Here is a 25,066-nt window from a genome sequence, read left to right on the forward strand (position 1 = left end):
ATCACAAGCTGCGGGAGCGGTATTGCCAGGCAGCACTGTACTGCGAGGGTAAGACCTACGAAGGTGTCCGTGGGGCTTGTAAGAAGCTTGCGGTTCCGCCTTTAGAAGGTTGGCATGTCCTATCATTGATCTCGTCGTTGAGAAGTGGGCCGATAACCTATGCAAGTGTTAGCCTGGCACTTCGGAGGTGACACGACATACTCTCGCGCTAGGACTTCGAGAGCTGGCCTAGAGAAGACTGCCGCATGGGTGAGGACCTTTGGTAGCCCTTTTTTAGAGTCAATCTGCCTTAGTATCGCATGTGGTACTGTCATTGCTCAATGAGGTTGAACTAATATTAATATTGTTCCTCTTGAATGAAGTATGGGCTCATGACATTCCCGCATACCGCACTCTCGCAGGCAGGCTGCCAGTGCCCACAGTAGACTATATGTAGAGGAGCAGTCAATAAATACACATTACATTATATTTATAATGCTTGCCTTCAGACTGTGCTCAATACAAGTTAGGATCATGACTACCATCACTCCCAGTAAGTCTCAGGGCATAGGCGCTTGATACAGTGCGCCGGGCTTGGGGGTTCAAAGAGGCCGCCCGAGAACAATGCACAGGCGGTGCGATGCACTCTTCAGCCCAATAAAGGTCAAGTCTGTTAGCAAGACTATGAATGTACAACACCAAGACCTTTTACAAACAACAAGAGGAAACTGTATGTTTACTGTGTATAAACGTTTACACCAAGTTTACATGACTTCATTTACACACACGGAAACGGTAAACAGTAATAAACGTTTATACACAGTAAACAAACAAAACGGTTGGAGCCTTATCATGGGCGCTTCTGAGTGGCTAGTCCGGTGTAACTTAATAAGTTCCCGTGTCTAGGCCGCCGAACTGAATCAGCTCGCATCAGTAATGACCGGGACCGGTGACCTTCCACGTTGTTGGTGAGTGAATATACGCATACAGCCTTGTTTTGCTGACTATGAGTTTCACCATTAGGAGGAGCCTGTTTGCGCCGAGGAGACTTGTTGGGCGTGTCTTCATTTCTCGAACGTGGGCTCTGGGGAATGATATATTCTTGTAGCCTTCCTCTCGCTTGTAGACCAGACAATTTCGGACGCTACTGCTTGATTCGACGCCATTTGGTGCAACGCAGTTGGTTTGTAAAAGGGATGCGCGAAAAACCGTAGCCAGTGCAACCGTTCGACAAATAATTCTATGTCAGTCTGCGTCGCGAGTTTGAGGCCCGTTATATTGGGAGTCCACACAATGGGCTTGATTCTCAAGACGAGACTGCATACGACTGAAGTTGGAAAACATTGAGTAATAGCAAGGCAAAAGGACCTGAACGAGATTCGGCGAGTACACGCGCGACGTAGTTGGAAGGTCCGCGTTCGGCATCTTCCGCAGAAAACACTGTGATTGTTATCCGCGTGCGCAGGCACCAAGTTCTAGACTTTGCAACTTAAGACCGCGGGCAACCAAACGTCGTGTGACAAAGCGCACATGTTGAGTTGCTCAGTTTTGATGGCAGTGAGTCATGGCATCCAAGCCCTGGTTATAAGAGGCACAGGCCCACACGCAGCGTTAAACTTTGTCCTTCGTCGTTGTCCACGACATGGAGAACGATAGAGGTGCACAAACCGTTCTATTGAAACTTCTTCATAGCAAGTCAAAAAAGTACTATATCCTACACGATTTAGTTGTGCTGTTCATCTCACTGACTTGTACACCCTTCAGTTCTCCACTCTGGCCGATAATCGTCGCGAACGCTGCAATCGCGTTGGGACTTTTGCTTCTTGCACTGCGCCTATTCCTGTCGCGAAAGGTACTAGGATCCGCTGCGGTCGGGGCGGGGACTGGTGATGAATCGGACACCAAGCGGTTCGCGGGCAGAATAGGCCGGCATGCAACTCATGTTGGCGGGCCTGTCATATTCGTCTATAAGTTGGCACGCTTTACAGCGTTGACGGTTCTGCTTGTCCTGGTGATTATTCCGTCCCTTCAACATGGGTGGACAAACCTCAGCGTGGTCCTCAGCGAAGCACTAGTGAGTGCTGACAGAAACATTTTCTGGCCGCGGTCTGCAGAAACTAAAATATTTTAACAGACATTCGCGGCTGTCCTAGCAGCCGCAAATACGCTGGTATCGGCACGCGCATCACAGCTGCTGTCGCCTCACTTGACGTTCATTTCGTTCGCAGTCTTTGTAACCTATGCCTACCGAGACCTCTGGCCTTTCATGACCTTCACGCTTCGCCCACTCGACGCTGCCGAAGGAAAGGCTCTCTGGGTAAAGATCGCTTTAACGACGTGGGTTGGTTGCCTCGGACCTCTGCTCGAGCCATATCCGTACATTCCTCTGCATCCCAAGGTATGTCACGCTGAAGATCAGGCATCCTTCTGTATGACTCACAATCTACAGAACCCAATCAACGTTGCCAACCCCGAGCAGACGGCTTCTATCGCTTCCTGGGTTTTCTACACTTTCCTCGATCCTATTATTTGGCAAGCATATCATGTTCCACATCTCTCACACGACAAATTACCGCCGCTGGCCGACTACGATGAGGCGAAGTATTTGATTGAGCAGAACTTTCATGTATGTTTCCCCCCGCCTCAGTCGAACGCTGGGCATCCATTGACAGGTTCCGTAGCACCTAGATCCGTTCTCAGGTGCCAAGAAAGGAAGCTTACTTTGGCCCATTCTGAAGGTCCTTCGCGCCTCGTTAATTTACCAGGCCATTTGCATCGTCTTCACAGTACGTAACATGCGCCATGAAAGATAATTACGATCGCCAACATTTTCTTGTATTGCAAATAGTCATTGGCCCGCTTGGCTGGACCTGTTGGCGTCAACAGGCTTTTGAGGTAGCTTTCGCTTTCATCCACCTAGCTCTCGGCACTCATCACTTTTGTTTCTAGCTATCTCGAACACGATGGACACGGTGCATTTGTACGACCTTGGGTCTGGATCCTGTGGATAGCTCTTAGCCCAATCGTGCAGGCTCTCCTCAAAGAGCTGCATCTGTTTTTCTCCGTAAGTACATCCGTCTCGACGCGTCAGCGACTTCCAGGTTATCTGAGTGATACTATCGAAGACTCGCTCGTTGATGCGCATGGAAGGTATTTTTACTGCACTCATCTTCGACCACGCTCTACGGCTTCGTGTCAAAGCAGACGCCGAAGCTAAGCCTGAGCAGGAGCAACCACCCGCAACCACCAGAAGCGACAGTCAGGGGCAAGCGGGCAAAGCAAAGCAAGGTGGAACATCTGGTAACATCGTCGGAAAAATCATGACCATGGCAACGAGCGACTTGAATAATATCACGGACGGTCGGAATTTCTTGACGCTAGGTACGTACTCCACAACTGTCGAGTGTGGATGTATACTTACCTGTCTAGTTCTCGCGGTGCCTGCTGAGGTTATTCTCTCCATCTGTTTCTTATATGCTCTGCTGGGCTGGAGGTGCGCAACGGCTCCAGTTTGCGTTCGTGAAGCTCTGTAAGCTGATACTTCGCTCATACAGTGTATTCGTTGGCTGTGCTGTCATGGTCGTATTACTCCCCGTGCCAGGGCGCATTGCAGCTTTGATGAGCGGCGCACAGAAGGAGAAAATGAGAGCGGTCGGTTCGCATATCTGAAAGACATACTGGCAGCAGTACAGCTCATTTCAACCTCCGCAGACCGACGCTCGCGTTCAGCTTGTGACAGAAAGTAAGCTATGATCTTGCAAGCTGCCTGAAGCGTACTAACCAGCATCCTCTTGGCTATAGTGCTGAGCGTCCTTCGAATGGTCAAGCTCTTCGGCTGGGAAAAGCGAGTCGAGGAAGAGGTTGCGGTCAAGAGAGAAGAAGAGCTTAAATGGGTGTGGAAGAGTACTCTGTACTCGTTCGTGACCTTCAACGTCAAGTAGGTGAACCCATACAGGCCCGGATGACTTCTGCGCACCACTAACATAAATTTTAGCCATATCATCCCTCTATTGCACATGATTGCTACTTACGGGACTTACGTGAGTCGTCGCTTGTTCAGCTACTTCCAATTTCAATTCAACGCTCTACGCAGACTGTGCTCATGAAAAGAAGTCTGAATGGTAAGTCATTAGACGTTTATACGTGACTAGCTATAAAGATCCCTTCAGCATCTATTGTGTTCTCGTCAATCACAGGTAAGTCAACTGCCTCTTAGCGCTGGACAAAACTCTGATAATGTCTCCTAGTCTTTGAGAATCTGCGGTTCCAGCTATATAGGGTCTCCCAGTTCCTACCCCCCATGATAACATGTGTGTCACTCACATCCCGTGTCTGTGAGGTTGAAGCACTAACGTGGCCACGCAGCGTACGTTTCTATAGGCCGTCTCCGCGATTTCTTGTGGGATGTATGTATCTCAGCTACGCATACGTTAAGTGGAACTGACCCAGGCAACTGACCAGACCGAGCTGTTGGATACTTTCAACGAGAAGCCCACCGATGGTGCTGGCGTTGCTTCCGCTATCCATGAGCAAGATATTGGCCTCGGAAGCTCTGAATTCTCTTGGTCAATCGATGCCACTTCAGCAGGGCTGTCACAGCCGTCTTTTCGTCTGCGCGTCGAAGGCGATGTCGCTTTCAAACGTGGCAGCTTCAACCTCATCATCGGTCCGACAGGGTCAGGAAAGACTTCAGTGCTAATGGCCCTGCTCGGGGAGATGCACCGGATTCCGCTCAGTTCAGAGTCATGGGTCAACCTACCGCGGGAGGACGGTGTTGCTTATGCGGCTCAGGAATCCTGGGTACTAAGCGATACAATCAAGGTAAGTGTGATCCGGCTATTTTTAACGTGTCTAACGGACCATTGCACAGGAAAATATCTTGTTCGGTTCCCCATACAACGAAGAGAGGTATAATAAAGGTTCGTCCCCAGAACTGACCCAAAAAAACCCTGTCGTTCAATGTCTTGTACACAGTAATCTACCAATGTGCTCTGACGAAGGACCTAGCAATGTTCAACTCGGGGGACGAGACACAAGTCGGGGAAAGGGGAATTACCCTCAGGTGCATAGCCATTGCCGTCGATCTAGAGCTTTCTTACGACGATTTTTTTTAATACAGCGGGGGCCAGAAGGTAGTTATATTTCGGCTTACAAGGCTTTTTGCTCAACACTTCTACTAGGCACGCGTTACCCTGGCTCGCGCAGTGTACTCCTCTGCAGGGGTTCTTTTGCTTGATGACGTAAGTTTTCGTGCTTCATGTTTGTGCATTTGCTAATGCACTAACAGGTTCTGGCCGCGCTGGTGTGTATTATTAATAAGTGCGAAGATACTACTGACATTGGCCTAGGATGTGCATACGTCTCGCTGGGTAGTCAACAAGTGTTTCAAAGGCGACCTCATGAAGAATAGAACCACTATCCTAGTGGTACGTATCATTGCATCTCGTCGCCTTTCAGTGTTCTAAATCGCAGTTGGTAGACGCACAACATCACCCTCACCGCTCCTCTGGCCAAGTTTATCCTGTTCATGGGTCCCAACGGTTCAATACAAAGCAGCGGCACCCCGACTGACGTCCTCGGTACCGATCCGGAACTGAAAAAAGAAGTCGAGTATGAGGCTGAAGCTCTTGAATTGGACGAGGACGAAGACAATGTTGGAGCAACAACGCCCACTGATCCGGAGAAAGGCAAGCTCATCATCGCTGAAGAGATTGCCCTTGGTCGCGTCGGAAGCAGCGCCTGTATGTGCTCGGTACTCTGTTTTATGCGGGAAGCTGACTGCGCAATAGACAAGCTGTACCTTGGCGCGATGGGTGGTATGTTCTACTGGCTGCTGTATCTTGGCGCAGAGGGCATAGGGCATGCTCTAGGCATCTTGGCAACTTGGTGGCTTGGCTGGTGGGCCGCTCAATACGCCTCCAAAGATCCTGAGGGCGTTTCCGCGCTATAGTGGGTGACTTGTGCAATGCAAGTCACACTCGCTTACTTTGAATTCGTAGCTATCTGGGTGTCTACTCGCTCATAATGATAGTGGACGTGGCGTTCTATCTGACACAATCTCTTGTGGATGCCATAGGAAGAATCAAAGCGTCGCGGAGTATTCATGAGAAGCTTGTCGTGTCGATCTTTGGCAGTAAATTCCGGTGAATATAAGTCGTTGCTCTTTCATAGTAAGCTGACAAATTTTGTCATTGTACAGCTGGTTAGATGTAACCCCGACGTCTCGAATTATTACGCGATGCACTCTTGATATCCAGGCTGGTAAGCGGTCCCACATGATTCTGAGGTTCGTCTAACGTGCACATCATATCAGTCGATGGTGCAATTCCCCAAGCTCTCAACATCGTCGGTAAGTGGCAGCGCTGACGTGATGCTGAGGTCTCGTCTGACAAGTGGATTTGCAGTCGGCATGTCTGTCCTTATAAGCACAAAGCTGATCGCCGTGGTCATCTACACGCCCATCTTCCTTCTGCCTAGCATCGTCGTCGTCGGACTGGGTATTTGGCTTGGCAGCGTCTACATCAAAGCCCAGCTCTCTGTCAAACGCGAGATGTCGAATTGCAAAGCACCGGTGCTGGCCATGTTCGGAAGCGCTGTTCATGGGCTGAGTACGCATCTCCGACTCGTTTGACGCGAATGCCTTATGCTCACTAGAATACTAGTCTCTATCAGAGCGTACGCAGCTCAGGGTCCGTTTAGGGAACAGCTGCTGAACCGTGTGAACGAGTACACTCGGGCAGGGCGGACATTCTGGCTGTTGAATCGGTATGCATTTACCTGATCCTGTGCAGGTTGGCGAACCAATAACGCTTTCAGATGGATTGCCGTCCGGCTCGATGCGCTGTCTGCAATTTTCGCCGCTTCCATCGCTTCCTACCTTGTGTATGCTTCATCCATTGGCCCGTCAGGCGTTGGTTTTGTGCTCGCGATGGCCCGTGAGATTCTACCCTCCGTATCGCTATACGGCAGGAGACTGACCGTTACCTTTAGTATCGTTCACGGACTTCATCCTAGGTCTTGTTCACTGGCTCAACCAACTTGAAGGTGAGGGATATAGCAGCTGTTCAACAAATCGTCGCTGACCGTATTTATTATTTACATCTTCAGTCAATGCCAATAGGTTGGTCGCAATGTTCCGCATTCGCGTCACAGGCGCTAATGTCTTGGTAGTTTGGAGCGCTTGCATCAGTACATTCATATTGAGCAAGAACCCAAGAATGGTGTTCAGCCTCCGGCGTACTGGCCGACAAACGGCAGCTTGCATGTCGAGCGTTTGTCTGCGTCTTACACGCCCGACGGGCCTAAGGTCTTGCAGGACCTTACCTTCGAGCTGAAAAGCGGGGAGCGTGTTGGTGTCGGTAAGTATCTCCTTCGGACAGTTGATTGCCACATAGCTTAACTGGTGCTTGTCTAGTGGGGCGCACTGGGGCAGGGAAGTCGACGCTAACGTTGGCTCTGCTTCGTTGTATCCATACTGAGGGTCTTGTCGTGTTTGACGGTGTTCCCACAAATTCCATTACTTTGGACGCACTTCGGTCGAGCATTACTATCATTCCCCAGTCGGTGAGTGCCACAGTTGCCAACCGTCGAGTTCCAGCTGACGGACTGTTCACCTACAGCCCGAGCTCATGAGTGGTACTCTACGCCACAACCTGGACCCATTCTGTCAGAACGACGACGCGACACTTAACGACGCTCTGCGATCTGCGGGACTATTCTCTTTGCAAGAGACCTCAGACGAGAATCGCATTACTCTGGACACTAAGATTGCTGGTGGTGGTGCAAACCTTTCGGTCGGTCAGAAGCAGATCATCGCTTTAGCGAGGGCCATTGTACGGCAGAGCAAGCTGTTGATCTTGGACGAGGCAACTTCGGCGATTGGTACGTCTTCGAGTTCGCTATCCTGGAGTACGTTGCTCACAAGGCTTGTCAGACTACGAGACCGACGCCGTCATCCAGCAGTCCTTGCGGAAGGAACTGAGGAGTGATGTAACTGTTATCACGGTGGCGCATAGGCTGCAGACAATCATGGACTATGACAAAATTGTGAGTACGCTCTTGAGAGTTACGTGAGCTGTTGGCTCATGTCCCGCAGATGGTCTTAGACGCTGGTCGCTTAGTAGAGTTCGACACACCTCGAGTGCTGCTGGAGAAGGAAGATGGCCTGTTTCACGCCCTTATCGAGCAGAGCGCCGATAAGGATCTGCTGTATATGGCTGCACATAATAAGTAGTGTACATTGGACTCGGCCTTGTCCTCAGTGGCAAGTTTATTCCTGCACTTATTTTCTCCAATAGCTCCGATGGACCTGTTCCCCACGTTTTTTTGTGTTCTGCTATCGTTACATCTGTCTGTCATTTTATATCATTGGTTACCTCTCTAACAGTCGTACTGGATCGCTGGTCACCAGACACCGATCATTTCGGACTCACTTGAGCGGTGTAGAAGGGTTTTCAGCGCCAACACCAAGAACTTACATTTACCTTCTTTCCGCATGTACACAGATGGTGGACGGTGGCTTGACCAGGAAGACAGGACGTAGGTGACGCCGCAAGTGACGGAGTACCCCGCGACCTGAGGGCGGCAGGAACGCGCATGTAAATAGGGGCCCGCTGTGCGCGAGCGTGCCGAGTCATCGCCTGTCGGAGCGGCGCGCCATTCCCGAAGCCTGACGCCACTACTTCGTTTTCCATCGCATTCGCAGGTTCTTCCCCAATAGAGACCCTTTCGTTAACGTTTACCTTCACTTTCCGTACACATAGACCTCCGGCCGAGAGCACGGCAGCGGAGCAGCGCTCGCATGTATATTAAAGGCGACCTCCCGCCGTCGAATGGAGCAAGCTCCCCTTTCCCTCACCTTCACCTCTAAAGTCTGCCCCTCCGAGCTTCGGGCACATCCTAAGAGTCATCGAGAATACACTCGCGAGAGCGCGAGACGAGTTTCGCCCGCGACGAGCGCGGGCACGAGCATTTAAGCAAGAGTTTTATTAGATTGTTCATCGAGCTTAGTTACGCGTTTAGACATCGAGTTTTGTCATCGGCCGTTCCCTCCCCACACGTAAAGCCCCGCATATATCGAGCGCCGACCCGTACGTCGAATCCTCCTCCACAGCGGAACTGGCCATGGCTCACAGATTTCTGGCCCCACATCATTCTGCACTCACGAACAGTCGACGCTCAAGCGGTCCGAAACGTGGGCATGTAAAGTGACATTATACAGCTAGTATCACGGCTGCGAGCTGGCTGCTCGGAAGAAGGGTTATTTTCTGGCTGTTAGCGACGCTAGCTTTGGAATATTATGTAAGTTTCAGTAAATATACTGACACGGTCTTGTGGCATTTTGCTCAGGGTTTGCAAACAAGTTGCGGTACTTGAGGTCTTTCTTGCTCGAGGTTGTCAACGTGCCGGCTCCTGCTGACAGACGTCCGCATTCCCGCAATTTGGCGCATAGAAGCCTACCTCAAGGCTGTTCTTGTTCGTCAATGTTTGGTTATATCCAATTGCCACTGCGCAGACAGAGAGAATTTTTTTATCTACTTACCAAGCTTGAGTCTCTGGATGGTGACGACCAAGTACCGGATTGAGCGGACTGCAGGACAATGCGGTGACTGGCGCGTTGTATAACGTCGCAGAACTCGCTCATAGCCCGTTTCATATCATCAAGCAGCGCAATCATATATTTTGTGGCGTAGTTATACATTCAGATACCGCAAAAGATGAGCATGACACTTGGAGGAATACGTGGGTCGCTTATACGTTCAAGAGGCGGATTCGACGTCGTCATCGTACACGATCTTCGCGTTACCCCTAGGACACGGGCCTTGTCGGTAATGAAATTACACGAGCGACATGCTTCACTCACCGTTTCTCCATACCCTAGATTATGGTAGTCAGACAGGTTGTGTATATTTCGACCCAAGAGACTCACGTTCTCCATCCAACAGATCTGAGCTTTCATTTCAGTCGTGCCGCACGAGAGGACGACATCAAATTTCTGGGTATAGTAAACACCCTTTGGACCCTGGTGCTTCTGCTTGACAACCTTAGACGTGTCGGCATAGATCGTGCAGAGCGTAGAGAACATTTCTGCAAGAAGGCGCGGATCAGATATCAATATCAATAGCACAAATTATCGCGATGTACCAGGCTCGAGGTCAGTCCAGTCAGGTCTCTTGGCCTTCCCACGATAGCACATGACGTCCGAGGAGATGTTATTCAAACTTGATGCCTTTGCTGATTCCTGGAAGAACGGACGGCGGAGTTCTTCATCTTCACGCAGCTTTGTGCCCTATCATTGGTTCGCATGAGGGCCATCCACCAGGCGCTCCGCCAAGAAAGCACTCACCTTCGCGAGAATCACGTCGAAGGCTTCGGGAACGACCAACCTGCCCGATGGACGGCTATAAACCTGAGCGGCACGAATCGCGTGATCCGGATCGTTGGGTTTATAGTCAGCCACGCAGCTGGTCCCGTACGTGAGTCTTGCGACGCGAGCAGCCACGGAGTGGCCAAGGAAGAAAGACACTGCGCCCTCAGCAACGGCCTTATTACTGCGATACCGTGTAAATAATTGCATACATCAGCTAGAGGTGTACACAGCGTACGTGTGATTGTCCGGTCTAGAAAGTTTCACCCCCACGTTCTGGAGGATCGTCTTCAGGCGAGAGTATAGCCAAGGGCTGGCAGCAAAGCCGCCAACAAGAAAAGCCGTCTGGATCTCCATGAGTGATGCATATCAGCCTACAATAAGGTATACACTCACATCCACAGGCTCAGACGCGGCCAGGCGTTGCGCACGCACTTCATACGCAATACCTTGGATCGACGGCTCGAAAAATTGCGCTATGTCAGCCCTGAAACGTTAAAAATGAGTAGAATCAAGTGGGTCGGGCAGACATGTACATACCCTTCGAGGGGGAGCTGTCCGTTGCGGATGCCGACGGCAGGGTCTCGGTCCCGGATAGATCCAAATTTTATGAAGGACCTATCCGCGGGGTCCTTGAAAGTTGGCTTGGTCGATTTTTCAAAGCTATCCAACATGGTTGTCAAGTCTTCGTCATTCCCGTATTGGGAATCTTTGAGTTTCTCTATCCATGATTTTAGCCACCAGTAAGAATCAAAGAAGTCGTGTTTACCTTTCAAGAACTCCATAGCCCGCATGTTGACGCGGGTGGAGCCTTGAAGAATACCTGCATTGCAGCGATTGGGGAGAAGTTAATACATCTGAGTCTATATCAATTTACGCACATCCGGGAGCTGCAATCTCTTCGACCGAGACCGGACTGGCAGTAGTGAACTTGTAGGTGCTGAGGTCTATTGTTCCTCCGCCTGCATCGATGATCATTACGCTTGCATCATCCTAGATCCATGATATGTAAGGACAATGCAGAAAATGAAAGCATGGGAAAATTACTTGAATCGCATCCGCCGCGAGACCATTGTCCACGCAATACAATAAACTTGCTTCTCCCTCGCTGACGAAATGTACTCTGGCATGCCCAGCCGGAGTATCGGGGATCAGCTTAGCATGTACGGCAGCATGGCGCATCTTTCCCTGTTGCACACCCTCCCAACCATTCGGGTGGCTCAGGACAAATTCGATGCGTGGCTCAACGGAAGACCAGAGACTGGAGCCATTAGGATGGGTCTCGACAATATAGCGCTTGGTACACTCAAAAAGGTATGCCAAGAAGTCGCCGAATACCTGCATCACTGTCTTATTAGGTGGCAGAGGACGAAGGTCGGACTTGCGGAGACCGTCTGAGTTCATCTCACTGGGGCGGAGATGAAGTTTAAACCTGCCAAAAAAAAGTGAGGCAGAGCCCGTATAGCCCATTACAATGAAGCGTACCACTCGATGAAAATCAAATCTTCGTCTTCCGCTACCAGAGTCATACCAGGATCGCGGGCCTCAGCGCCTGCAGTGTGGACCTTGCCATCTGTAGTGTACCAGAGCACTGAAGGTATCTTGAAATCACCATTTTCTTGTCCAGGAAATCTGAGACATCAATCAGTGTCCGCCGTCTATAACAAAGGTCACAGGGACAAGGTACCTAGTGACTCCCTGGATTCGCGGGACTTCACCAGGGTCGAGGACCGCATAGCCAATACCACTGAATGTCGTACCGATATCGAATGCAATAACGAGCTTGCGCAAGGGACCAGAGTATGGCTTGAGAGACAGCATAGCGGGAATGTGGAGGGCGTGGGTGGAGAGGAATTGGACTCGCCGTTGCGTTCTTATGTGAAGACCTGCGATGTGGTTGAGGTTTCCGAGGACGAAGATCCTATGCTGCGGATGGCCAGAAACGATCTTCGGGAAGAAATTACAACGTGGAGTAGCTTTACAGCTGCTCGTTGATCAAAGAACATGCTGGTAACCGAACAACGTCAGCATATGCAAGTGAAAGGACGAGACAGCTAGGTTGCGAATACGCACTATGCAGATGATTTCACCACCTCGGAATCGTTACTTTGCAAAGCCACGTTTGGGATTTGCTTCTACCTCCTCCCTCCCCCGGATCACTGAACCCCATATGTCGCAGTTTTAGTTCTAGGGCTCGATAGTGCCAGCTGAAGCCGACGGCTTCCCATCAGTACGGGAAGAATATCTTGTGATATAGTGATTCACGACGACATACCGGGGGACTGCCTATCCAAAGCGAAGCGAGAGATAGCGTGAGCAATCAGCTTCGGGGGATCTTTAAGAGAATTGCGATGCGCCACAGCGAGAGCCACATGCGAGCAATACCTGAATAGCACAGGACACGGGGAATGGCGAAGGCCGAACGAGTAAATGGATCTTTTTAGCGTTATTTTCTCCTTATCCCTCTCCCTCATGAACCTCAGGCTGGGTCTCTACGCCGTCCTCTCGTACATCTTGAAAGCCATGGCCTCATTGTTTCTAAAAAAGCGCAGCCGGGTCAGGGCGCAGGAAGAAGGGGGGTTACTCGGAAACCAAAATGGTGCTCGGGAGCTGGAGGAAGCAACGCAGGAGATAGCAGCGTGGCGAGGCAAGCATGGAACCTGTTACAAGCAGCTGCGTGCCCTGGAGAGGGATGCGAAAGAGAGTGCGAAGGAGATGGAGAGGCTGCGGACAGAGACCGCGAGATTGAAAGATATCAATGCCGGACTGAAGGAGGATCAGGCGAAGCAGTGCGGCGAGCAGAAGGAGTATGACGCGAACCTGATGGCATTAACGACCGAAGCCAACGAAAAGATCGCTGCACTGAACAGGCGTGTGGGGGAGAGGGCACTGTTACCGCTGCAGGAAATGCGCAAAGCGGTAGAGGAGACTTCGCGAGAGCTGGAGCACGTACGCACCGCCCACAACAACACGAAGACGCTACTCGCCACACGTACAGCGGAGCTCCGCGATGCCCAAGCCTACCTCACAAAGACTGACGCTGTTTCCAATGCCGATGTGCAGAGGATGATCGAAGGTCTTAATGCCCAAATCTTTCAGCTCAGTGCACTTGTGGCGGACAGCTTCACGTACTCTCCGCGTCGCCCCCTCGTCGCTAAGCCACGGCAGAACGTGGGGCGCTGGTTGGGGACGCCGATAACAGACTTCATATACTCCTATCCGCACTCCGACGATAACATCTGGGTCCAGTTGGCCTTGCAGACGGCCTCCGCTGCCTTCGCGAGCCGGTCGATTGGTGCATGGGACCTAAGGTTTAACGCTGCACAAAATCGCCTGCTAACGGAAATTCACAAGCATCTGTTCAACGGTGGTGAGCATGCTCAGTTCTGCGGTATATTCGACTTACTCACCAGATTAACCGATCACAGAGACGCAGGCGATCTCCGCGCGATGGCGCGTTCTGTCCAGGCGATATATCAAACAGCTCCACGGCGACTACGACGCAGAGTCAGACGCGACGGAGAAGCTTGTGAACGTGCTCAAAGACATTTTGCTCATTTCCGGTGCACGAGAGCCCATGACCTCTATCGACTGGCTTAAGATCTGCAACAAGGCCAAAAACATCATTACCGAGAGTGTCAAGGTGCAGAAGGCGATCGGTGAGGACATCGCCTCGACAAATTTTCAGGTCGTTCGTCCGCTCGCGGGCGATTCGTTCGACACGGGCTGCATGGCAGACGTAGAGGACTGTGGAAGGCGCAAGAAGCCGAGAGTCATGGAGGACGAGACCGTTGTGTGTACGACGGAGCTGGGATTGAGGAGATTCGAGAAGACGGAGGAGGGAGGGAGACTTGTCACGAAGTCTGCGACTCTCTTGAAAGCGAAGGTTGTGTTACTGCTCCCCCCGGGGGGCGCCGTCTGGGCCTAACTCTCGTATGTAAAGTTCAAAATTCGAGAATCAGCTCGCTGTACTGACATATATATATAGGCTGCTGTTCTTCATATATGGGCCGGAAACGGTCGGCCAGCTCGATATTCTTGCGAAAACAGATCTAGCTTACGCTCGCCACAAACGCGTCAAACGTGTTGTCTTCAATTTTTTGCTCGTGCTTTGTATTTCCGTAGGTGTAAGCGACGTGTAAAGAATACGCGGTTATAGTACTGCACCCAAGGAATGCTGCTAAGAAGTCCTGCCTTTGTGTCGCCGGCCTCTCGAAGTTCGTGGCGGTTTACATCAACCATTCATCGGCATTTCCCGTGTGCCCATCGGTGCCCCGGACACCCCGCGGAATACGAGTGTGTCCAAGACCTTTCGGTTATGAAAGCAGACAAACTTGTTTCTCATGCTTGCCGTGAATGGCTCTAGAGTCTAGTACCTACGACATATGTCTCCAGTCAGGGGTGGTCTCGCTCTCTCCACTCAACCAGACGTGCACACGCTCCTAGATCACCCCTAACTCTAGAGCTTGGCCGGTATCTCGATGGTCTCGTGAACTTGTGATTGCACCGTATTCTCTCTACCCGTAAAGCTTAAAGCTTAAAGTCCTGCTGGTAAGTACAGGAATGTTGAAGAGCAGCGCAGCGCTTTTCAGCTTCGAAGCATCTGAACTCAATCAACATCTCTGGACAGATACAGATAACATTCTCACTGGTTACCAGACTCAGACACTTGCTCATCGACTACATGAACAGCAAAGCCCCTTCGATCTTGCCGTTTAGCAGCCCCTTTGCCGACGTCATTTTACGCTCATCGGAAGGCACCGACTTCCGCATGCTTAAGGTCGACCTCATACGCTCTTCGCCCATGTTTGAGAGCATGTTCTCTCTCCCGCAGCCTGCGAAATCCCGTTCTTCGGAAGACTTCAAGGACGGGCTCCCAGTCGTACCCCTCGCAGAGACCGCTGATGTCCTAGACGTGCTCTTGCGCTTCTGCATGCCAGGCACATCGCCACAGCTCGACGACCTCCGCCTGATCTGTCAGGTCACGGAGGCTGCGAAGAAATACGACATCGAGACCGCAACCCACGCTTCGCGGGAAGCATTGAACAAGTGCGCTCAAGAGGATCCCGTCAGGGTGTATGCCATCGCGTGCCGCCTGCGCCTCGAGCGGGAGGCGCGTCTCGCGGCGCGCCTTACACTCCACCAGCCGGTATGGAGCACTCTGTCTTGTGAGGCAGAAGAGCTCAACGGCATTGATGGACACGAGTTCCGGCGGCTTCTCAAGTATCAGGAGAGCTGCAGGGACAACGTTCTCAAGCGCGTGTCTGCGTACAGCTGGGTGCTGAGCCTGCCCTCACCTGCTCGCTTTTGGGAACGGTCATGCTGCGGACAAAGAGCATCGTATGTGGACGGCACCTGTCAGCCAAGACAGGTCCAGACGTGGTGGGAGCAGTATATGCGAAAGACAATCGAGAAGCTGAGGGCTAAGCTGGATAGCGCAGAGGTGTCGAGCGAGGACGCATTCTCGTTGTTTCTCCGTGATGCGCGATGCGCAACATGCCAGGTCATTGCTGCTACGCATATAACTACATTTATCCGGAAGATGGCTTCAGAAGTCTCAGGCGAGATCTCCAAGGTGAGAATGCGTGTAAATATGTATATTGCAACATGATTGCTCACAGACTGTATGCTAGGTCGAGCTTGAGTTTGTGTCTTAGTCGCCCCTGCCCTTTCTCCCTATGCGAGATGTCTTCACGGCTACTAAGTACGACGGCTAATGAATACTCGCTTAGGCGCATGATATACTTCAACTACAGTAGTCGATAAAGGACACGATGCTTACATTTTACTTGTCATTAACATTCTCGAAAAACTGGACAGTCCCCTCAGCCTATCTTATCCTCAGAACTCCTGAGCTCAATCCGATCGGTGTCGCAGGAGAGAAACATATGGAGGTATATTACTTGCATTCGTCATCAGACCGGATGGAAAGCCTGTATTCACCGTATCCACAGTTGCTGTGCAGACGTCGTTTTGCGCCTACGACTTCCGCATGATTGAAATCGGCCTTATACCCATTTCGTTTGTGTCCTCTTACGGAGACCAGCGACCTCCTGGCGCGCACGTTGCCGCCGCTAAGCGACCTCCGCACAGTCTCCTAGGTGCTAGGGGCCGCTCAAACGTTGACTGAGATAGTGTTGCGGGCCTCTCGTCATGCATCAAACGAATAGTCCGAGGCGCACTGGCATTCCGTCCAAGTGCATGCCATCGCATGCCGCCTTTGCCTCGAGGAGGCATGCATCTTACTCTCTGCCGCCGGCTCACCTCGAGCGTCCTCTCTTGCGAAGCGAAAGAGCTCAGCATCACCGGCGGTGATAAGCTCTGGCGGCTTCTGAGATACCAGGAGAGCTGCAGAGACAACTTGCTCAAACATGTCTCTTCGTACAGCTGGGTGAAAGGCCTTACAGGAGAGGCAGGGTTTCGGAAACGGTCGTGTTGCGGGCGGCAAGCTACGTACTTAGAGTCAGACAAGTTGCACCCAGTTCAAACGTGGGAGCATGTACGGGAAAGGCAATCGAGTAGGAATGTAGTGTATATGTAGCCGTTTTGGCAAGCCGATGTAGACATCTTATCGCTTTGCATACCCTTTGGAAAAAGATGGTCGAGCTAGTCAAGACGTCAGATATTCTGCACATACTTTGCCTAGAACTACCCGGGCCGGCAGCCAGACTCCGTGAGCCTGTGGACGTCATCGCATATGATGCTCGCCGTTCCTTGACGCAAGGACCAGCAAAATGAGAGCAGTTCAAGCGATGGGGAATGTCTTGGTTTCTCGTCCTCGCGTACCCCGGCACCTGGTGCGCACCGGTTACTGCCATCCCGGTGAGCATACCACAAAATGCACAGCTTCGGGTAAGACATGATGCAACTGAGCTATTTGCAGAGGAGAGGGGGCCTGGGCATGATGTAGTCTGGATTTGTCTTCTCAAAACGACACGGGCCGCACCAAGAAGGTTTACCAATGAAAGGGGGGACTATACGCCATCGTATTTCAACAAGAACGGGGGATTACGACGACGTTCCCCGGGGCGTGAAGCCAACCGAATAACGCTGGTAGTTAGTAGTATGCGCACTTCGACCATCGTTTTTCGCGCAGGCACTGGCTAGCGGTGACAGATATATACAACCTGCTTGGGCAATTCTGCACTATGCACGTGAGTTACCATTCCAGCGAGACATCCCAGGCTCACCGCTCCTACTTTTGAAGCTACCGCGTCTGCATGATGTACACTGCGCGAATCATGAGCGATCAAAGCGACCAGCAGTACTTGATGCCACGCGGTTTAGGTGCGTAGCACACGCACCCAGAAACGGCAATAAAGCCTTTTGAAGATGTAGGGCTTAAACTCCGCGAATGTGAGGCATGGATCATGCATACCACGATGACATATGCTGTGGCATCAGAGCGCGCAGCATCTTCAGTGCAAGACGACAAACCTTTGACATATACCCTCCGACGATGGACGCAAACCCTCGAGCCCCTCGTCCCTCGCTCCCACCCCACCCTCATTCCCTTGATCCCTTCTGCGACGCTCGCCCATGGTCCTCGGTCTGAATACGCTGCGCTCAGCCGTAGCTTCTGCGGTTCCTACCATTGGCAAGAGAAGCAGCAGACAGCGCAAGTCCTACGCCTCCACTGCCTCAACGTTGCCAGTCGACGCGGACACTCTGCATATTGCATATACCGAAGAGGCGAACGGCCAGATCGAGTACTGGAAGAACAGGTTCCTGGCTTGCGAAAAGGAACTGCAAGACATCAAGCGCTCGTCTGCAGCGTTCGTTCTTCGCGAGAGCCAGGCGGAGGCGAAGCTCGCTAGCTTGCAGGCGGCCCACAATGAGCTCGGTGAGAAGTACTCTTCTGCCGTCCGGGATTATGAAGAGTTGAAGGAGAGCTCCGCTGCATGCAGGGAGCGTGAGGAGAGCGAGAGGGCGTCGTTGCAGAAGGAATTGGAGGGATACCAGGAGACCAAGAACGCGCTCGCCGCTCTCCAGGCCCAGGCGGAGGAGACTGCTCGAGATCTCGCCCATCTCCGTGCGCCACATCGAGTCATAAAGTCCATCTCCGACACTCGCTCTGCAGAGCTCCGCGACGGCAAGACCTACTTGACGAAGACGGACACAGTCACGCACGCCGACGTCAAGCGCCTCGTCCAAAATTTGAACTCGCAAATTTCCCAGCTCGCCGCTCTCGTGACAGACAAGTCCGTGTTCTGGGAGAACAGAGCAAGCATTCGAGACTCTGCGCGAGCCTACAAGGACAGCGTGAAGTGGGTCGGATCGGCTATTGCGGATATTCTCCGGTCATCTTCACATGCGGAGGATCCCATCTGGGTCCAGACGGCTTTGCAAGCAGTCGGCACGATATTCGCGAGCTGCGCCATAAGGTCTTGGAGCATCCGCTTCGACCTGGCGCAGAACTGCTTGCTGACCGACATTCACACGAGAATGTTCGAACACGGTGAGTCAACATGCACTGCAGATCACGCAGGACTCACCTCAAAGTATGTAGAGCCCCAAGCAATCTCTTCTCGATGGAGAGTTCTGACTAGGCGATATGCAAGAAATTCGGATACAAGCGATATCCTACCGCGACTCTCCGATCAGCTTCTAGAAGCCTTCAAGAACGTCGTCCTCATTGCTGGTGTGCGGATGATGGCTCCCTCTTTACAATGGACGAGTGTTCAGGAGAAGATGAAGGACATCATCGTCGAAAGCATGGTCGTGCAGAAGGCCATCGGAGAAGACATCGCATTTAGCGATTTCGAGGTTATTTGCCCAGAGTCTAACACCCAGTTTAACGCGGATACCATGGAGGATGCCGACGATTGCGGATGCAGAAGGCGGAAGAGCGTTGCTGAAGGTATGCCCGTCTTATGCACGACGGAGCTCGGGTTAAGAAGGCGCGAGAAGGTGGGGGACCAGGGAGGACGGTCAGGAATCAAGCACACAACAGTTATGAAGGCCAAGGTCGCGCTATAGCTCGCTGTGCACAATGCAGCCCATACGCGCAAGTACGTGTCTGTCATGCTTGACTCGGCTATATGTTGACATGATAGCTAGTGCTTACCACAGACGTTACATTTCTTATGCCCGTATGCCGCTGGCTGCGTTCCGACGAACATAGGCCGTCCCGTTCCTTCCATATGCTTGAGGCGTGTGGCCTAAATGCTCGCTGTTCCACGGCCCTCAACTCGCGTCGACCCTATGAACTATGATAACATGCCGCATATGCTGCATTTAGGGAACGTTCTGTGAATTTGTAATATGTAGAGGTGCTGGCGACGGTCCATAGCTCTCCAGGGATGTAATTCGTGCACTTACCGAATTTGGACTTGATGCGTTCACCGGCATCTTCCGTGTGTGCCCCGGAGCTCGAGGATGCGACGTACACCGCACATCTCCGCAAGTTGTACAGGATAACATGCTATTCAGGATTACAAAATACACACAAGAGAAACTTCGGGACAGCGAAGCAGCTGCAAGAAAAGGTCAAAGTGTAAGCAGATCGTTACCAGTAGTTACTGCGCAATGCGGGCGTCATCGTCGTAAACAATTTTTGCGGGACCGCTACAAACGAGTCAGAGATTATGCAGGAAGTATACAACAGCAATTTACCGCCTCTCGATGCCCTAGCCGGAAGATCTGGTGAGCGGGAAAATCTACATTATGTACGGACAACATACGTTCTCTTCCCAGCGGATATGAGCCGTCGTTTCGGTCTTTCCGCATGACAGGACAAGCTTAAAGGTTTGCGCATAGTACGGGCCAAGTGGGCCAAATTGCCTGACTTTGGTCACGCCAGAGGTGTCAGCTGTGACAATACAGAGATCTGAGAAGTACTCTGACGAAACGTGAGATCGTCTGTGGTTGAGAAGATTCAGTTTTGCTACGCACCAGGTTCCAAATCTACCCAGTGCGGCTCCTTGTTCTTGCCGCGGTAGCAGGTAATCTCCATTGCGATGTGGTTAAGGCCCCACGGGTCCTCTACTTCGCGCTCGAACGACTCGATGCGTTCCTCGCCTTCTCTCAGGCGGGTCCCCTAATACACCGCGCTTTCAGTGACTACGAAGATCCATGAAGCGGAAAAACACTTACCTTGGCGACAATATTCTTGAACCCCTCCGGAATGACACGAACAGCCGAGGGCATCATGTATGTCTTGTGTTGGCGCAGTCGATGCTCAGGATTGCTGTCGTCATATTCCACGGAGCACGACGAGCCATACGTCCAGCGCGCGACACGTACAGAAACGAAATGCTCTAAAAAGAATGATGCGGCGCCTACGGCGACGGCTTTGTTCCTGCAGGACAACGTCACCCAGGCATCCTCCTGGGCACAGTACGGAGGAGAGAAGGACGTACGCATGATGATCTGGTCTGGAAAGACTGATATCAAACACGCTCAAGTGCTCCTTGAGTTTTGTGAAGAGCCAGGCACTCGCGGCGAAGCCGCCGACGAGGAACGCGAACTAAACGAGACATTACGATAATCATGGGATTTGTAAGCGGGTAAACTTACAGAGATGGGCTCAAGAGTCTCCTCCTTCTGCTTCTGGACAGCGTCGACTATAGCTTCAATGGACGGCTCAAACAGCTTGGAGACCTCAGCGCTACATGCCGTGTGAACACGGAGAAAGCTGCCCTTGGAATGAGACGCACCCTTCGAGCGATAGTTGGCCGTTCTTGATACCAACACCGGGATCTCGGTCTCGTATCGATCCAAACTTAACAAAAGATTCTTCCGCAGAGTCCTTGAAGTTGGGCTTTGCAGTTTTCTCAAAGGTGTCGAGCATGGCCTTGATGTCGAGCTCGTTACTGAATTTCGTGTTTGCGAGTTTGGCTGGTAGACATCGTTAGCATATGCTACATATATACGTGTCAATCATATCATGCGTACAGCGCAGAAGCTCAGCCGCTCGGACATTGACACGAGTTGAACCTTGAAGGACACCTGCCAGCGGCCACGATGAGCGAAATACTACGGGTGCTTGAGGAAATTACCCTTACACTCTGCAGGTGCAGTTTCTTCTACAGAAATGGGAGACATATTCCGGAAGCAGTAGGTACTGAGATCGACGGTACCGCCGCCGGCGTCGATAACTATGGCGCTAGTCCCATCCTTCGGCTTGTTGTAAGCATCGGGCGGAGTGACAAGACAGAGAGTACTAACCTCAAAATCCTTCGTCATGCCCATGTCTACACAATAGTGCAAACTAGCTTCGCCCTCGGAAACGAAATGAACACGAGACTGGCCGATATGATTGTCCGGCACAAGCCCTGCGAGGATGGCTGCTTCACGCATTTTTTCTTGCTGTAAACCCTCCCACCCGTTGGGGTGGCCGAGGACAATCTCGATTCGGTCCTGCACGGAGTTCCAAAGGCTAGTGCCGTTCGGACTAGCCTCCATAATGTAATCGCGTGCGCACTTGTACATGTACGATAGGAAGTCCGCGAAGACCTCAACTATGGTCTTCCCGGGAGGGAGTTTGTGTTGGACATCGAGGTCCTTCAGCCCGATGGACGATTCCATAGAGCTGGGGACCAGATGCAGCTTGAACCTGAGTGGCATCATATCAGAGCGGGAACTTGAGACATCACTATAATTTTACCATTCTACAAGGATCAAGTCTTCGTCCTCGATGGCCATTTCCATGCGAGGATCTTTGGCCTCCGCGCCTACCGCTCGCACTTGTCCGTCCTGAGTATAAAGGAGAACAGACGGGATTTTAAAATCGCTATTTGACTGTCCGGGAAATCTGCGCATGCAGGCATGAACGGAGGGTAGAGGAATATGGGCTAGTATAATAAATACCGCGTTACAGCTTGGATTTTGGGGGTCTCCCCGGGGTCAAGAGTCGCATAGGCAACTCCACTATAAGTGGTGCCCACATCAAACGCAAGCACGAGCTTGCGGGAAGGACCTTCGTAAGGCTTCTGCGGGGGCATACTGAGCTATGAGTGAGGACTGAGGCGGGTCTTGGGACGATAGTTGGAGGCAGAGCTCTAGGGTTATGAGCGAAATTCTCGACCAGACTTACATCGCCATTGCGGCGATCGGGAAAATGATCGAAGACACTTCGCATGCGTCGGAGATCCGGCGTGGGACCGTTCCAGACGAGAAATGGCTAAGTAGTCAACATTTGGAACAAAACGCATTGTGATTATCGTAGGGAAGATGACATCGCAGCAGGTACCATAGATGCGTGCGGCCTTGTCTGGGCTTCAGGTCAACAACGAGGAACTGCGAAGGAAGAGAGACCTCGTACACGTTATGTCCGAGGCTTGCCATACGTCGTAGTCTTCTTTGCAACAGGAAAATGAGAGGAGCATTATTTCGTACCGGGAAATGCGCAGCAGCGTGGAGCGTGGAGAATGTCACTCAATGAGGAAGAGAGCGACGGTATGGGCGACCATTTGCTAAACAGACAAGCGCGTGGCGCAGACGTGAGTAACGCATCATAATTGAAGCGAAAGACGAGCGATCCTCACTCGAATTTTCTCCAACGGGACGTTGAGTTCGGAATGGAGATACGAAGAGGCGGGTCGATGAACATCGAGAATCCTCTGCTACCCGCCTTGACCGCCGAGCTCTCGTCGTACTCTTCGCTATCAAGTCTAATTATGCTCTACATATTGCGGCTTCTCCAAAAGCTCTTCCAAATGTTCTTCACGCCCGATACAGGCCTTGACGAGGATGAAGAGAGTCGACTCTCGGATGCACAAGGCGTGATCAGTAGGCTGCGAGCCGAAAAAGAGCGGGCAATAGAGGCGGTGAGGGACGGCCGGAAAAGAATTGCTGAACTGGAGGAAGCGATTCGCGGACGCAACATGAAAGCAGAAGAAGAGTTGTCGGCTGCTTGGCTCAGGGAGAAGGAGGAGAACGAGATGGCAGAAAGGTATCGGAAGGAGAGGGAAGATGCAACGGCTGAAGCGGCTTCACTCAAGAGTCACATCGAAGAGTTCAGACGGCGGGAAGAAGAGCACCGACGCGATGCGGGAGCTCTGCAGCAGCAAATCGAGCAACAGTCTGAACTGTTGCAGATTCGCGGGGCGGAGTTGCGAGACGCCATCGCGTACCTAGCCAAGGACGACTCAGTATCTTGTACGGGCATCATCGGCATGCTTGATTACTTGAACTCGGAGATCTTCCAGGTTTGCGCCCAAATCGAAGACATATGGAAGATCGCACAAGGTGACAGCGTAGACCTTTCTGGAGCTGTAGATGACTTGCAGAACTGCCTAGGCCCCACGGCGGTGGATGTCCTCGGCGCGATTCGGGCTCACCATTGCGATGAGCACGGTGCACAGATGGTCCTGCAGGCTTCTCTACTGCAAGCCGCAGGGGAGATAATTATGGCGTGGGCTCCAAGCATGAACGCTACAGAGAATCAGTTCGTCCGGCAGTTGTATGAGCGCATCTACGTATCAGGTTAGCACTACAAATTTTAAAGCTGGAGGACGGCGTGAACTAACTATTTCATACATCACAGAACCGCAGGCCGTTTCCGCAAAATGGAGGGCGCTCACCAAGCGCTACGTTAAGGACTGTCATACCACACTCGACCTCTCACAGTCCATCACGAGCAGAATTATCCACATTGTCGAAGATATTCTCGAACTTGCAGGACTTACAGTCGTCCCTCAACATGTCCCGGAGAGTAGCGGCTTTGTAGAGAAGCTACACGCCATCGTCTGCCACTGCATCAAGCTTCGGGAGACCATAGGAGAACAGGTTCTTTCCAGGGACTATCGCCTCATCCGGCCTACGTGCGATGAGGCTTTCGACGTGGAGACGATGGAAGATTCCGACCCACCGAATGACACCCAGCAAGAGCAACCTGGCGGCCGTGACCGTGTCCTCTTCCTGACCGGGCTGGGATTGGAGAGCTACGAGAAGAAGAGAGAGGGAGACCTTGAGGTTGGTGCTATTGAGCGCACAGTACATCTCAAGTCTAAGGTAGTGACGCATGCGACCTTACAAGACTTAACCACAGTGGTGGAGGGCCGGACGACACCGCGGTGAGTAGATCTTCGTACAGGCCGTATTCTTGGAATATCCTGAGCGTTGGCCCTTCGACAGTGCGGCTTAGCCATGTATGTGCTTTCATGAAATAGCAGACTTCCTGGCACCTTATGGACGTGCTTGCACTCAGCTACGCCTTCAGCTCGTCTTCTCCACAGTTCTCGTCTGTGACTCTGTCCTTGATATCCGCACCATGCTCAGTATATCTTGTATTTCTTGTCGATTTCGATACGCTCGCATACTAAGGCTCGAGATCGATCCAATACTTACATATGCGTTGTGGTTATATGCACTGACTGAACGCGTCGAGACTCTGTTCGAACGCAGGTCTAAAAAAGGCAAATCGGCCCGCTTCGGCATCTTTCGCGGGTGCGTTAGCGGCAAATCGGAAGTGTGAGTGCAGAACAGACCGGGAAATAGGAGGATGTATGCGTGCTAACGGGCTAGTGACCATCGGAGGGCCCAAAGCAAAGAATAGGAAGTGCCGGTGTAGCTACCCCGGGACACCTCTCTTGCTGCATTTCTTCACTGAGTTATGGTGTAGTACTGCCAGTGTATATAGCGCTAGAACAGTTTGCACGAAATTATATGCACCAGCACTGGGTGGTAAGCGCACTTTTTTCGGCGCAAAATTGGCCAAAAGCTGATTGAACAAGGCCCCAACGTTCAACGTTCAACTTTCTCCGGTTTTCACCTGAA

The 25,066-nt window shown here is 51.8% G+C and overlaps 8 protein-coding genes across 8 annotated transcripts; 5 read left to right on the top strand and 3 right to left on the bottom strand.

The window, feature by feature from the left end:
* Positions 1-2,245: 2,245 nt before the first annotated feature.
* On the top strand, positions 2,246-8,271 carry PHACADRAFT_177708 (uncharacterized protein; the record flags this gene model as incomplete). Its single annotated transcript, XM_007400116.1, has 36 exons — positions 2,246-2,377; positions 2,429-2,605; positions 2,661-2,765; positions 2,828-2,874; positions 2,929-3,043; positions 3,105-3,360; positions 3,409-3,472; positions 3,534-3,630; positions 3,691-3,721; positions 3,781-3,916; positions 3,974-4,019; positions 4,073-4,100; positions 4,149-4,175; positions 4,227-4,289; positions 4,345-4,385; positions 4,441-4,800; positions 4,850-4,898; positions 4,954-5,041; positions 5,099-5,111; positions 5,160-5,219; positions 5,267-5,281; positions 5,328-5,405; positions 5,459-5,720; positions 5,769-5,928; positions 5,979-6,122; positions 6,179-6,240; positions 6,384-6,587; positions 6,642-6,744; positions 6,796-6,914; positions 6,970-7,023; positions 7,087-7,099; positions 7,150-7,337; positions 7,394-7,542; positions 7,599-7,860; positions 7,913-8,025; positions 8,075-8,271. The coding sequence occupies 36 exons, from the start codon at positions 2,246-2,248 to the stop codon at positions 8,210-8,212; spliced, it is 3,999 nt and encodes a 1,332-aa protein (XP_007400178.1). The 3' UTR covers positions 8,213-8,271.
* Positions 8,272-8,419: 148 nt separating this feature from the next.
* Positions 8,420-8,831, bottom strand: PHACADRAFT_262964 (uncharacterized protein). Its single transcript, XM_007400117.1, has one exon. It carries the CDS (start codon positions 8,670-8,672, stop codon positions 8,433-8,435), a length of 240 nt encoding a protein of 79 aa, XP_007400179.1. The 5' UTR covers positions 8,673-8,831; the 3' UTR covers positions 8,420-8,432.
* A 906-nt stretch (positions 8,832-9,737) lies between these two features.
* Positions 9,738-12,357, bottom strand: PHACADRAFT_212923 (uncharacterized protein; the record flags this gene model as incomplete). The annotated part of the gene is made up of 13 exons (XM_007400118.1): positions 12,033-12,357; positions 11,831-11,977; positions 11,393-11,777; positions 11,227-11,338; positions 11,115-11,168; positions 10,886-11,066; positions 10,742-10,832; positions 10,584-10,690; positions 10,325-10,529; positions 10,123-10,267; positions 9,908-10,065; positions 9,842-9,855; positions 9,738-9,786 (listed from the first exon to the last, which is right to left on the bottom strand). The coding sequence occupies exons 1-13, from the start codon at positions 12,164-12,166 to the stop codon at positions 9,738-9,740; spliced, it is 1,782 nt and encodes a 593-aa protein (XP_007400180.1). The 5' UTR covers positions 12,167-12,357.
* Positions 12,358-13,252: 895 nt separating this feature from the next.
* On the top strand, positions 13,253-14,273 carry PHACADRAFT_103462 (uncharacterized protein; the record flags this gene model as incomplete). The annotated part of the gene is made up of 2 exons (XM_007400119.1): positions 13,253-13,715; positions 13,774-14,273. 2 exons carry the CDS (start codon positions 13,253-13,255, stop codon positions 14,271-14,273), a joined length of 963 nt encoding a protein of 320 aa, XP_007400181.1.
* Positions 14,274-14,983: 710 nt separating this feature from the next.
* PHACADRAFT_212925 (uncharacterized protein) lies at positions 14,984-16,337 on the top strand. The gene is made up of 2 exons (XM_007400120.1): positions 14,984-15,920; positions 15,979-16,337. The coding sequence occupies exons 1-2, from the start codon at positions 15,030-15,032 to the stop codon at positions 16,000-16,002; spliced, it is 915 nt and encodes a 304-aa protein (XP_007400182.1). The 5' UTR covers positions 14,984-15,029; the 3' UTR covers positions 16,003-16,337.
* A 2,174-nt stretch (positions 16,338-18,511) lies between these two features.
* Positions 18,512-19,371, top strand: PHACADRAFT_262965 (uncharacterized protein). Its single transcript, XM_007400121.1, has one exon. The coding sequence runs from the start codon at positions 18,791-18,793 to the stop codon at positions 19,322-19,324; it is 534 nt and encodes a 177-aa protein (XP_007400183.1). The 5' UTR covers positions 18,512-18,790; the 3' UTR covers positions 19,325-19,371.
* Positions 19,372-19,854: 483 nt separating this feature from the next.
* Positions 19,855-22,290, bottom strand: PHACADRAFT_128701 (uncharacterized protein; the record flags this gene model as incomplete). Its single annotated transcript, XM_007400122.1, has 13 exons — positions 19,855-19,912; positions 19,961-19,974; positions 20,029-20,186; positions 20,240-20,384; positions 20,441-20,645; positions 20,707-20,813; positions 20,864-20,954; positions 21,004-21,184; positions 21,242-21,295; positions 21,352-21,463; positions 21,515-21,902; positions 21,954-22,100; positions 22,157-22,290. The coding sequence occupies 13 exons, from the start codon at positions 22,288-22,290 to the stop codon at positions 19,864-19,866; spliced, it is 1,785 nt and encodes a 594-aa protein (XP_007400184.1). The 3' UTR covers positions 19,855-19,863.
* A 531-nt stretch (positions 22,291-22,821) lies between these two features.
* Positions 22,822-24,462, top strand: PHACADRAFT_212928 (uncharacterized protein). Its single transcript, XM_007400123.1, has 2 exons — positions 22,822-23,773; positions 23,835-24,462. Exons 1-2 carry the CDS (start codon positions 22,867-22,869, stop codon positions 24,365-24,367), a joined length of 1,440 nt encoding a protein of 479 aa, XP_007400185.1. The 5' UTR covers positions 22,822-22,866; the 3' UTR covers positions 24,368-24,462.
* The last annotated feature ends 604 nt before the right edge of the window (positions 24,463-25,066 follow it).

The sequence above is a fragment of the Phanerochaete carnosa genome, assembly GCF_000300595.1.
Source record: "Phanerochaete carnosa HHB-10118-sp unplaced genomic scaffold PHACAscaffold_10, whole genome shotgun sequence".
Classification (NCBI taxonomy): domain Eukaryota; kingdom Fungi; phylum Basidiomycota; class Agaricomycetes; order Polyporales; family Phanerochaetaceae; genus Phanerochaete; species Phanerochaete carnosa.

Excerpts from the sequence above, each read along its gene's own strand:
- PHACADRAFT_262964 (XM_007400117.1), bottom strand. The coding sequence starts at position 8,672 with ATGGAAAACGAAGTAGTGGCGTCAGGCTTCGGGAATGGCGCGCCGCTC.
- PHACADRAFT_212925 (XM_007400120.1), top strand. The coding sequence starts at position 15,030 with ATGAACAGCAAAGCCCCTTCGATCTTGCCGTTTAGCAGCCCCTTTGCC. Across the intron at positions 15,921-15,978 it reads TCTCAGGCGAGATCTCCAAG|GTCGAGCTTGAGTTTGTGTC; the intron begins GTGAGAATGCGT and ends ACTGTATGCTAG.
- PHACADRAFT_262965 (XM_007400121.1), top strand. The coding sequence starts at position 18,791 with ATGTTCGAACACGGTGAGTCAACATGCACTGCAGATCACGCAGGACTC.
- PHACADRAFT_212928 (XM_007400123.1), top strand. The coding sequence starts at position 22,867 with ATGGAGATACGAAGAGGCGGGTCGATGAACATCGAGAATCCTCTGCTA. Across the intron at positions 23,774-23,834 it reads TGAGCGCATCTACGTATCAG|AACCGCAGGCCGTTTCCGCA; the intron begins GTTAGCACTACA and ends CATACATCACAG.